The sequence below is a fragment of the Gadus morhua genome, chromosome 12 (assembly GCF_902167405.1).
Source record: "Gadus morhua chromosome 12, gadMor3.0, whole genome shotgun sequence".
In the NCBI taxonomy this organism is placed as follows: domain Eukaryota; kingdom Metazoa; phylum Chordata; class Actinopteri; order Gadiformes; family Gadidae; genus Gadus; species Gadus morhua.
Genome location: NC_044059.1, coordinates 13,489,394 through 13,500,968, shown reverse-complemented (window position 1 = coordinate 13,500,968; position 11,575 = coordinate 13,489,394). Strand labels below are relative to the sequence as shown.

At 62.0% G+C, this 11,575-nt stretch overlaps 1 protein-coding gene across 1 annotated transcript; it reads left to right on the top strand.

Annotated features, from left to right (window-relative positions):
- Nucleotides 1–282: 282 nt before the first annotated feature.
- On the top strand, nt 283–11,275 carry LOC115555332 (Nance-Horan syndrome protein). Its single transcript, XM_030372143.1, has 6 exons — nt 283–661; nt 3,359–3,551; nt 5,281–5,412; nt 6,056–9,001; nt 9,649–9,811; nt 10,312–11,275. The coding sequence occupies exons 1-6, from the start codon at nt 644–646 to the stop codon at nt 10,994–10,996; spliced, it is 4,137 nt and encodes a 1,378-aa protein (XP_030228003.1). The 5' UTR covers nt 283–643; the 3' UTR covers nt 10,997–11,275.
- Nucleotides 11,276–11,575: the final 300 nt, after the last annotated feature.

Here is an 11,575-nt window from a genome sequence, read left to right as displayed (position 1 = left end):
CTCTCTCTCTCTCTCTCTCTCTCTCTCTCTCTCTCTCTCTCTCTCTCTCTCTCGTTGCTCCTTTGTGTTTGTGAACTTTTCCTTTTTCTTTGGTCCTCGTTTCATCTCATTCCTCAGCTCTTTCTCCTCCTCCCCCTCCCCCTCTCTGTCTCTCTCTCCCCCTCCCCCTCTGTCCCTATGTCTCTCTCACTCTCTCTCTCTCCCCCTCCCCCTCTGTCCCTATGTCTCTGTCTCTGTCTCTCTCTCTCTCTCTCTCTCTCTCTCTCTCTCTCTCTCTCTCTCTCTCTCTCTCTCTCTCTCTCCTTCTCTCTCTCTTGCTCTCAGTTCTAAAAACAAATCACTTGTCTTTCTCCTCACTGGTCGGGAGTCGATGGTTTCCTAGGAAACGGGTTTCTTTGTGGCGGGGGTCGAGTCCGGGTTTCACTGGGAACTGGAGCACAAAGGCGGGGGTGCTAGGGGGGCTAGGGGGTGTGAACCAGTTCCCCCGCCTGAGGGGAGGTCCTCCCAGTTTCCCAGGGGGTGGTGTACTGGTCAGCCCGGGGAGACCCAGTCTCCACCGCGGTAGGACTGAAGGAGCGCCTGGTTTGGGTCTCTGTCTGGGGGTCATGGACTACAGTGAGCCGGGCTCTCCTCCTGCCGGGACATGGTCCACGACCTGAGGGTGAGTGGAGACTTGGACCGCTTCTCCTCAGTGCTGCCCTGGGGGGACCTCCTTCTGGACCTGGACCTGGAGCTCTAGACCTGGAGCTCTAGACCTGGAGCTCTAAACCTGGAGCTCTAAACCTGGAGCTCTAGACCTGGAGCTCTAGACCTGGAGCTCTAGACCTGGAGCTCTAGACCTGGAGCTCTAGACCTGGAGCTCTGGAGGGGCCCCTGTGACTGGGTGCTCCTTAGGGGCCCCTTTGACAGGGGCCCCAAAGTCCTCAGACAATGGGCTCAGAGCTTCAACACAAGGGCTTGTTTACAGCGCTAGTGACATGTTGAGAGTTAGCTTTGTGGCTCCTCAGACCGGTAGAGGGTCTCAGACCGGTAGATGGTCTCAGACCGGTAGAGGGTCTCAGACCGGTAGAGGGTCTCAGACCGGTAGGGGGTCCTCAGACCGGTAGAGGGTCTCAGAGCGGTAGAGGGTCTCAGACTGGTAGAGGGTCTCAGACCGGTAGGGGGTCCTCAGGGGGCCTACAGGGACCTGGTCAGGGTCCATGTGTGGGACTTCTTTGGAGATGTTGTTGTATGTTGTTTGGGGTTATTTTGTGGTGTGTTTTCTTCCATCTGATTGGCTCCTGTGGTTTGCAGGAGCTTCCCGCTAGGTTGCTCATTTCCTTCCCCACCGCTAACTGCTAACCATGCTAAGCATTCTAACCATGCTAATGACATGTGTTATTTCCATTCCAATAATCTGTTAAGTTTGTGACTGAAACCCACTTCCTGAGACACATGTTGCTACATATACATAATGTAGCTTAATATACTTCATGCATATATATATATATATATATTTAATGTATATTCATCTTAGTCCACAGCTATTTAGAACGTAAACATTGAAGTGAGCAGAATAGCGCTAGCGCTCCATGCTACATGTAGCCCGGTCCGTCTCAGGCAGTGAGCTCTCACCGGGGTTCAACCCGTCCACCACGTCTGCCGGTCAGCAGTCTTAACCCGTTTACCCCAGCCCCCCTAACCCTTAACCCCCCCGATAATAGAGAACCCCAGCCCCCACCCCTTAACCCCCCTGATATCACTGAACCCCAGCCCCCCCCCCTTAACCCCCCTGGTATCACTGAACCCCAGCCCCTAACCCCTAACCCCCCTGATATCACTGAACCCCAGCCCCTAACCCCTAACCCCCCTGATATCACTGAACCCCAGCCCTCACCCCTTAACCCCCCTGGTATCACTGAACCCCAGCCCCCACCCCTTAACCCCCCTGGTATCACTGAACCCCAGCCCCCCCCCCTTAACCCCCCTGGTATCACTGAACCCCAGCCCCCCCCCTTAACCCCCCTGATATCACTGAACCCCAGCCCCTAACCCCTAACCCCCCTGGTATCACTGAACCCCAGCCCCCACCCCTTAACCCCCCTGGTATCACTGAACCCCAGCCCCCACCCCTTAACCCCCCTGGTATCACTGAACCCCAGCCCCTAACCTTAACCCCCCTGGTATCACTGAACCCCAGCCCCTAACCCCTAACCCCCCTGGTATCACTGAACCCCAGCCCCTAACCCTTAACCCCCCTGGTATCACTGAACCCCAGCCCTAACCCTTAACCCCCCTGATATCACTGAACCCCAGCCCCTAACCCCTAACCCCCCTGGTATCACTGAACCCCAGCCCCTAACCTTAACCCCCCTGGTATCACTGAACCCCAGCCCCTAACCCTTAACCCCCCTGGTATCACTGAACCCCAGCCCCTAACCTTAACCCCCCTGATTTCACTGAACCCCAGCCCCTAACCTTAACCCCCCTGGTATCACTGAACCCCAGCCCCTAACCCCTAACCCCCCTGGTATCACTGAACCCCAGCCCCTAACCTTAACCCCCCTGGTATCACTGAACCCCAGCCCCTAACCCTTAACCCCCCTGATAGCACTGAACCCCAGCCCCTAACCCTTAACCCCCCTGGTATCACTGAACCCCAGCCCCTAACCTTAACCCCCCTGGTATCACTGAACCCAGCCCCTAACCCCTAACCCCCTGGTATCACTGAACCCCAGCCCCTAACCCCTAACCCCCCTGGTATCACTGAACCCCAGCCCCTAACCCCTAACCCCCCTGGTATCACTGAACCCCAGCCCCCACCCCCTAACCCCCCTGGTATCACTGAACCCCAGCCCCCACCCCCTAACCCCCTGGTATCACTGAACCCCAGCCCCTAACCCCTAACCCCCCTGGTATCACTGAACCCCAGCCCCTAACCCTTAACCCCCCTGGTATCACTGAACCCCAGCCCCTAACCTTAACCCCCCTGATATCACTGAACCCCAGCCCCTAACCTTAACCCCCCTGATTTCACTGAACCCCAGCCCCTAACCCCTAACCCCCCTGGTATCACTGAACCCCAGCCCCTAACCCCTAACCCCCCTGGTATCACTGAACCCCAGCCCCTAACCTTAACCCCCCTGGTATCACTGAACCCCAGCCCCTAACCTTAACCCCCCTGGTATCACTGAACCCCAGCCCCTAACCCCCTAACCCCCCTGGTATCACTGAACCCCAGCCCCTAACCCCCCTGGTATCACTGAACCCCAGCCCCTAACCCCTAACCCCCTTGGTATCACTGAACCCCAGCCCCTAACCTTAACCCCCCTGGTATCACTGAACCCCAGCCCCTAACCCCTAACCCGCTGTGTTCCAGGTGGTCCGCCTTGACCCTGACAGCGAGCTGGTCCTTCTGGGCCAAAGGGCCCGGGTCCCTGTCCCTAACGCCCCCTCCACCCTGGACCGGCAGACCAACTGGTCCAGCGCCCTGCCCCTGCCCACCCCCGCCCAGAGGATGAAGAGCGACTCCCAGGTCGTCAACTCATGTGTCATCCCCATTAACGTGACCGGTAATTACCTCATTACTACTGTCATTACCCTTACTACTGTCATAACCGTTACTACTGTCACTCATTACCCTTAATGTAGTACTGTCATTACCCTTACGACTGTCATTACCGTTACTATACTACTGTCATAACCGTTAATGTACTACTGTCATTACCCTTACTACTGTCATAACCGTTACTACTGTCACTCATTACCCTTAATGTAGTACTGTCATTACCCTTACGACTGTCATTACCGTTACTATACTACTGTCATAACCGTTAATGTACTACTGTCATTACCCTTACTACTGTCATAACCGTTACTACTGTCACTCATTACCCTTAATGTACTACTGTCATTACCCTTACTACTGTCATAACCGTTACTACTGTCACTCATTACCCTTAATGTAGTACTGTCATTACCCTTACGACTGTCATTACCGTTACTATACTACTGTCATAACCGTTAATGTACTACTGTCATTACCCTTACTACTGTCATAACCGTTACTACTGTCATTACCCTTACTACTGTCATAACCGTTACTACTGTCATTACCCTTACTACTGTCATTACCCTTACTACTGTCATAACCGTTACCACACTACAGTCGTTACCGTTACCACACTACAGTCATTAGCGTTACCATACTACAGTCATTAGCGTTCATTGACTGCCGTCCATCACCTCCGTCTCCTCTGCAACAGAGGAGTTGACGTCTCAGTCTCCCAAACCCCCAGAGAGACCGGGCCCTTCCTGGTTCTCAGTCGGCCCCTAAATGTCCCCCAGCAGCAGTAGTCCTCCCAGGGCCCCCCTGAACACAGGGCCAGGGTGACGGAGTCCCCACTGAGTCCTGGGGGTCTCCAGTGTGTGGCTCCCGGAGGTCTCCGGTGTGGGGCTCCTGGAGGTCTCCGGTGTGGGGCCCCTGGAGGTCTCCGGTGTGGGGCCTCTGGCCTCTGGCACTTTGTGCCGGGTGCACACGGCGGATTTGAGGGGGGGCGGCAGCCTGAATGTCAATGAGCTCCTGGGAGCCTCTGAAAGAGAGGCTCTGATTTACTGGGCAGGCACAGAGCTCCCACGCCTACTGGGAGCACTGGGGGAGGGAGGGAGGGCGGGGGGGAGAGGGGGGGAGAGAATCACCTCATGAAGGATCTTTATGTCGAAAAGCTCAGTGTGGTCACATGACCTGAAGTTCAGTAGAGAGGAGCTTCAGCAGAACCCGAGGACAGGACCTCAGCAGATCCAGACCAGGAGAACCAGAACCAGTAAACCAGAACCAGTGGAACCAGAAGAATGAGACCAGGAAAACAGAACCATTATTCATCCTGTGATGTCCGGTGATTTGTCTTTTCGTTGTGATTGCATTAGTCATTCGTTGGTCCCTCCTCTGATCGTTTCAGTTCACGCTTCAACATGAACTGTATTTCATCCCTCATTTTGTGGTTCTGTTTTTTGTTTGATTTCCTGTTCCATCCCTTGTGTTTCCATTACGTGGTGAACATCGATGCTCTCCTGCTGTTTTACATCAAATACATCAAAAAGACTTTCTCTCAGCGGAGACAGTCCTCGGAGACGGCGTGAGAACCTGCCTCACTCCTCCTCACTCTGCTTCAAGACCAGACAAAGATTCCTTAGATGTTGATGTTCTCTCTCTCTCTCTCTCTCTCCCCCCCCCTCCCTCCCTCTCCCTCCCTCCCTCTCCCCCCCCTCCCTCTCTCTCTCCCTCTCGCCCCCCCTCTCCAGGCGTGGGGTTTGACAGAGATGCCAGTGTCCGCTGCTCCCTGGTCCACTCTCAGTCTCTCCTGCAGAGGAGGAGGAAACTGAGGAGGCGCAGAACCGTGACCGGCATCCCCCGACAGGTTCACCACAGCTTCGGTACGTTCGACTCCTCCTCCACCTCCTCCATCTCCTCCACCTCCTCCACATCCTCCACTTCATCCACTTCTTCCTCCACCTCCCCCAGCTCCTCCACCCCCTCCACATCCTCCACTTCATCCACTTCTTCCTCCACCTCCCCCAGCTCCTCCACCTCCTCCCCAGCTCCTCCACCTCTTAGAACTCCCCCTCCTCCACCTCCTCCCCCTCCTCCCCCTCCTCCCCCTCCTCCACCTCCTCCCCCTCCTCCTCCTCCTCCCTCTCCTCCACCTCCTCCCCCTCCTCCACCTCCTCCCCCTCCTCCTCCTCCTCCCTCTCCTCCACCTCCTCCCCAGCTCCTCAACCTCTTAGAACTCCCCCTCCTCCACCTCCTCCCCCTCCTCCCCCTCCTCCACCTCCTCCCCCTCCCCCTCCTCCTCCCCCACCTCCTCCCCCTCCTCCCCCTCCCCCACCTCCTCGCCCGCCTCGCCCTCCTCCACCTCCTCCCCCTCCTCCCGTGCACACTATGACGTCATCATGTGATGGATCTGGCAGATGAAGGAGCGCTGACTCCTTCATCATCGATGACGATGATGAAGGAGCGCTGACTCCTTCATCACCGATGACGATGACCCGCTAACCGATCCCCGTTTCTCGTCCCCAGACTCGGACGAGTCGCCGAGCTCCACCGACCGCACGCTGTTCCTCCACCCGAGCCCCAACGCCGCCACCTGCAGCGAGGGCCTGTCCTGCCGCCTCAGCACCACCCGCGACTCGGGCTGTCAGACGGAGGACCTCCAGGCCTCCTACGCCTCCGCCCGGCGCCGGCTGCGGGCGCAGCGCGGCCCCGGCTCCGCCTACGCCCTCTCCGTCTCCGCGGGCAACGTCTCCGCCCTGCCCGAGCGCCACCGCCGCGACCTCCACGACCTCCACATGTTCGCCGCCCCGGCCGACGCCCGGCTGCGCTCCCGCAGTCTGCCCCGGGACGCCTCGCGGCTCACCCCCCGCGACGAAGACGAGGAGGACGAGGAGGAGGAGGAGCTGACGCCCTTCGACGCCGAGGACTTCCTGTCGGGCGACGGCGGGCAGCTGGCGCTGAAGGACGAGGAGGAGGAGGAGGAGGAGGAGGAGGAGGAGGAGGGGAGCGCTGACGAGGAGCGGCCAGGCCCCGGGCGCCAGCGGGGGGGTCTGGGGTACCAGCAGCACGCCGGCAGCCCGCAGCATGGCTGGCTGGACCGTGCCCGCTCCGGCGCCGCCCACATGGGGAGCGGCGAGATGTCGTCCAGCTCCGACACCTTCAGCAGCCCGCTGCACTCGGGCTCCGCCGCGCTGGGGGGGGCCATGGACCCCAAGGACGACCCCCACATGGACCACCAGTCCTCCAGCGGCAACTGGAGCGGCAGCAGCTCCACATGCCCCTCCCACACCTCCGAGAACCTCCCCCCGGCCGCCTCGCCGCAGCTCACAGGCTCCTCCCACTGCAACTCGGAGCTGTCGCTGAACGCCGCCGGCCACGCCCCCGACGAGGCGCTGGACCTCTACCCCCTGGGGCTCCGCCCCCACCGCACCGGCTCCTTCTCCTCCGCCGCCATGGAAATCCTGGAGGACGCCGCCGGCGAGGGCGACTGGGGGTACCCCCCCGGCGGGGAGCGGGGCTACACCCCTGAGCCGCTGCCGCCCCGGGACTTCAGCCCGGAGCGGCGGGAGGCGGAGGGCAGCCTGGGCTGCCCCAGCTTCACCAGCATGGCCACCTGCGAGAGCAGCTTCAGCGACAAGCCACCGTCGGAGAAGGCGGACGCCGTGTCGCACTACTCAGTGGACACCGAGGGGTACTACACCTCCATGCACTTCGACTGCGGCCTGAAGGAGAGCCGCAGCTTCCCCTACGGCTACGCCTCCGCCTCCGCCTCCGAGTGCGGCACGCCGGACCTGGGCGGCCGCGCGGCCCGCGACCGCCGCTGCCTCTCGCTCAGGAAGGCCCGGGCCAAGCCCTCGCCGCCCCAGAGGAGCTCCTCCCTGCGGCAGATCTGCAGCGAGGAGAACGTCTCGGAGCCCAGGGAGCCCAGGGTCTCGTGCGGCCAGCAGCGGCCGGCGTCGTCCAAGGAGATGAGGCTGGACCTGGGGGGCCCCGGGACCCCCTCCCTGGTGGTGGAGCCCCCCGAGGAGGACGGCGAGGGGCTGCAGGACGCCGGGTCCTACTCCTCCGGCGAGACGCAGTCCTTCAAGGACGACGGCGCCGTGCAGACGGACTATGCCGACCTCTGGCTGCTCAACGACCTCAAGACCACCGACACGTACCGCTCGCTGTCCAACTCCAGCACCGCCACCGGCACCACCGTCATCGAGTGCGTCAAGTCCCCGGAGAGCTCGGGCTCCCTGGGCTCCCAGGGCTCCCAGGGATCCCAGGGCTCCCAGGGCGACTCCAGGGCCACCACGCCCTCCCTGCCCTCGGGGGAGTTCTCGGAGGCCAAGCTGCCGTCCCCGGACCCCCTGGCCGGGCTGGCCTCCCCCTCCAGCGGCTACTCCAGCCAGGCGGAGACCCCCACCTCCGCCCTCCCCTCGGCCTTCTTCCCCAGCCCGCTGTCGCCGCCCAGCGCCAAGAGGAAGCCCAAGGTCCCGGAGAGGAAGTCCTCGCTCTCCTCGCTCCAGTTCCGGTCCTCCAGGGACGGGGGCTCCTCCCCTCAGACCCCCCTGGAGCTGCCCATCATCGCCCCCTCCAACCTGGACCTCAGCGGCCTCCAGCCCAGCCCGGGGCCCTCGGCGCTGGCCCTCAGGAGCCAGATGCAGCTCCTGAAGCAGAGCCACAAGCCGCGGGCGCCGGGCCGCTCCGAGCGGTCCTGTAAGTCGGAGGTGCCCCCAATGCGCCTGATGTCCATCACACCCACCGTGCTGCACTCCATCCAGCTGCGCTCCTTCAGCCGGGAGCCCGAGGGGCCCCGCGCCGAGAAGACCCTGAACCACCGCGCGCCCCGGGACCCCCCGCTGAGCCTCTTCAGCCCCCCGACCGGCAGCAAGCCCTCCGAGGTCAGAGGTCATCCCATCTACGCCTCCTTCGTCCCGAGCTCCTTCGGGGAGTCGTACAAACCGCCGCCGCTCCCCTCGAAGGAGCCCGCCCCCGGGGAGAGGGCGTGGCCCAGTGATGTCACCGACAGACACGCCCTGGTGGACGCCGCCCGCGACGGGGAGGCAGGCCGCTGCCCCGGGATGGCGGGTCCCCCCGAGGGACAGACGCCCCGAGGGCCCGCCCCGGACCCCCTCTGTCCAGTGGAGGAGACGCCCCCCCCGCCAGAGACCGAGCTGAAGGAGGAGGAGGAGGAGGAGGAGGAGGAGGAGGAGGAGGAGGAGCCTCCCTACCTGGGCATGACCAGCCCGCCGCGGGCCCAGCGCCAGGAGCCCACCGCGGACAGCTGTCCGTCAGAGAGCTGTCAATCAGAGAGCTGTCCGTCAGAGACCAGTCCGTCAGAGAGCTGTCCGTCAGAGACCAGTCCGTCAGAGAGCTGTCCGTCAGACAGCTCGCCGCCCGGCCCGGGAGCAGAGGCGGGGCTACAGGACGAGTCGATGGGTTCGTCTTGGAGCTCCTCCCCCGACGCAGACGACAGCTCCAGTAAAGGTACAAGAACACTCTCTCTCTCTCTCTCTCTCTCTCTCTCTCTCTCTCTCTCTCTCTCTCTCTCTCTCTCTCTCTCTCTCTCCTCTCTCTCTCTCTCTCTCTCTCCCCCTCCCTCTCCCTCTCCCTCTCTCTCTCTCTCTCTCGCTCTCTCTCTCCTCTCTCTCTCTCTCTCTCTCCCCCTCCCTCTCCCTCTCCCTCTCTCTTTCTCTCTCTCCCTTTCTCTCTCTCTCCCCCTCTCTCTCTCTCTCTCTCCTTCTCTCTCTCTCTCTCTGTCCCTCTCTCTCCCCTCTCTCCCTCTCCCTCTCCCTCTCCCTCTCTCTCTCTCTCTCTCTCTCTCTCTCTCTCTCTCTCTCTCTCTCTCTCTTACAATAAGTACATTTGTCTGAAGAAAGAGAAGCAACAATATATCTCTGTCGGTACCGTGAGGATGTTCATAGAACCAGGTGCCAAGCACTAACTATCACTAGGTTAACCCATTCCTCGTACACAACAGAGATATCTATGATGAGCTGTTACACCATGCTAGTACTATGTTTATGTGGCAGGCGTACAACATGCATTAAGTGCGTAGGAGGGGTGTGGCTCTGATGAGGTGCACTTAATACGATGAAGACTCTCAACTCACACAGCGTCTCCTCCTCCCACAGGGTCCTCGTCCAGCGGGAACGTGACATCATCACCGAGCGAGGACAGCGTGACGTCGCCCGTTATGTCGTCGGCGAGCGACGAGGCGCGGTCGGGGGACGACAGCGTGTTCCAGTCGCCCTCCAGAACCCGGACCACCGAGGACCTGTTTGCCATGATACACAGGTAGACTGCCCACCCTGCCTACACCCTGCCAACAACCTCCCTACACCCTGCCTACACACCCCTACACACCCCTACACCCTGCCTACACACCCTGATTACACACCCCGTCCTCTTCTGGTCATTAGTTAACCCGTCCTCCTCTGGTCATTAGTTAACCCGTCCTCCTCTGGTCATTAGGTAACCTGTCCTCCTCTAGTCACTAGTTAACCCGTCCTCATCTGGTCATTAGTTAACCCGTCCTCCTCTGGTCATTAGGTAACCCGTCCTCTGGTCCTTAGTTAACCCGTCCTCTGGTCCTTAGTTAACCCGTCCTCCTCTGGTCATTAGTTAACCCGTCCTCTGGTCCTTAGTTAACCCGTCCTCTTCTGGTCATTAGGTAACCCGTCCTCCTCTGGTCATTAGTTAACCCGTCCTCTGGTCATTAGTTAACCCGTCCTCTGGTCATTAGTTTACCCGTCCTCTGGTCACTGGTTAACCCGTCCTGTGCGTTCCCTCCCCAGGTCCAAGAGGAAGGTGTTGGGCCGCAGGGACTCCGCTGAGCTGGGGGCCCGGGGCCGGCTGGGGGCCGCCTCCGGGGCCACGTCGCCCGCCTCCGCCCCCGCAGCGACGCCCCCCGGCACCCCGACGCCGCCCCCCGCCCTGCCCCCGCCGCCCTCCCCCGCCCCCCCCCTGCAGAAGGCCCCCAGCCCCATCTACCGCAGCGTGAAGAAGTCGTCCACCTCCAACGAGGAGTTCAAGCTGCTGCTGCTGCGCAAGGGCAGCCGCGCCGACTCCAGCTACCGCATGTCCGCCTCCGAGATCCTCCGCAGCCCGGCCGGGCCCCGGGCCCCCGGGGACCCGCTGGGGGACGACGAGCCGCTCTCCCCCCACGCCTCCCCCCTCTCCCCCCACGCCTCCCCCCTCTCCCCCTTCGAGCAGCAGCTCCAGGGGGTGCTGTTCCCCGAGGCGCCGCTCAGCCCGCTGCCCCGAGCCAACGCCGAGGGCTTCTCCCCCAAGGCCTCGCCCTCGGGGCCCCCGGGGGCCCGGGGGGGGGCGCGGCCCCGGGTCCCGCCGCCCGCCACCAGCAGCCGCTACGCCGCCCGCTGCCGCTACTTCGCGGCGCCCATGCAGGCCATCTCGGAGGGCGAGGGCGAGGGCTCGGACGGGAGCCCCCCCGACGACCGGCCCTCCTCGGGGGGCAGCTAGGGGCGGTGACCTTTGACCTGGGCTCCCGACCTATGGGCTGTACGCGGGCGAGTGCCGGGGACGGGAGGACGAGGGGCGGAGCGGGTGGAGCGCTGCGTGCCGTCGGTCGTCGGGGGGGGATGTGTGCGTTGGCTGACGGTGGACGCACACTCGGACGTGCGTCCACCGTCATACTGTCCCCCGCTGCCCCCCCCCTACAGTCTCAGACCCCCGCTGCCCCCCCCCCCCATAGTCTCAGACCCCCCCCCCACAGTCTCAGACCCCCCACAGTCTCAGATCCCCCCCCCACAGTCTCAGACCCCCGCTGCCCCCCCCCCCCCCCCATAGTCTCAGACCCCCGCTGCCCCCCCCCCCCCCCCATAGTCTCAGACCCCCCCCCCACAGTCTCAGACCCCCGCTGCCCCCCCCCCCACAGTCTCAGACCCCCCCACAGTCTCAGACCCCCGCTGCCCCCCCCCCCACAGTCTCAGACCCCCCTTGGGGCTGTAGGGAACGGCCTTCCTGTGTTCGGATAGTGACCCGGGTTATAAATGGTAGTGAACGATGGGTTTTTAAAATGACAGTGAGCAACTGTCAAAT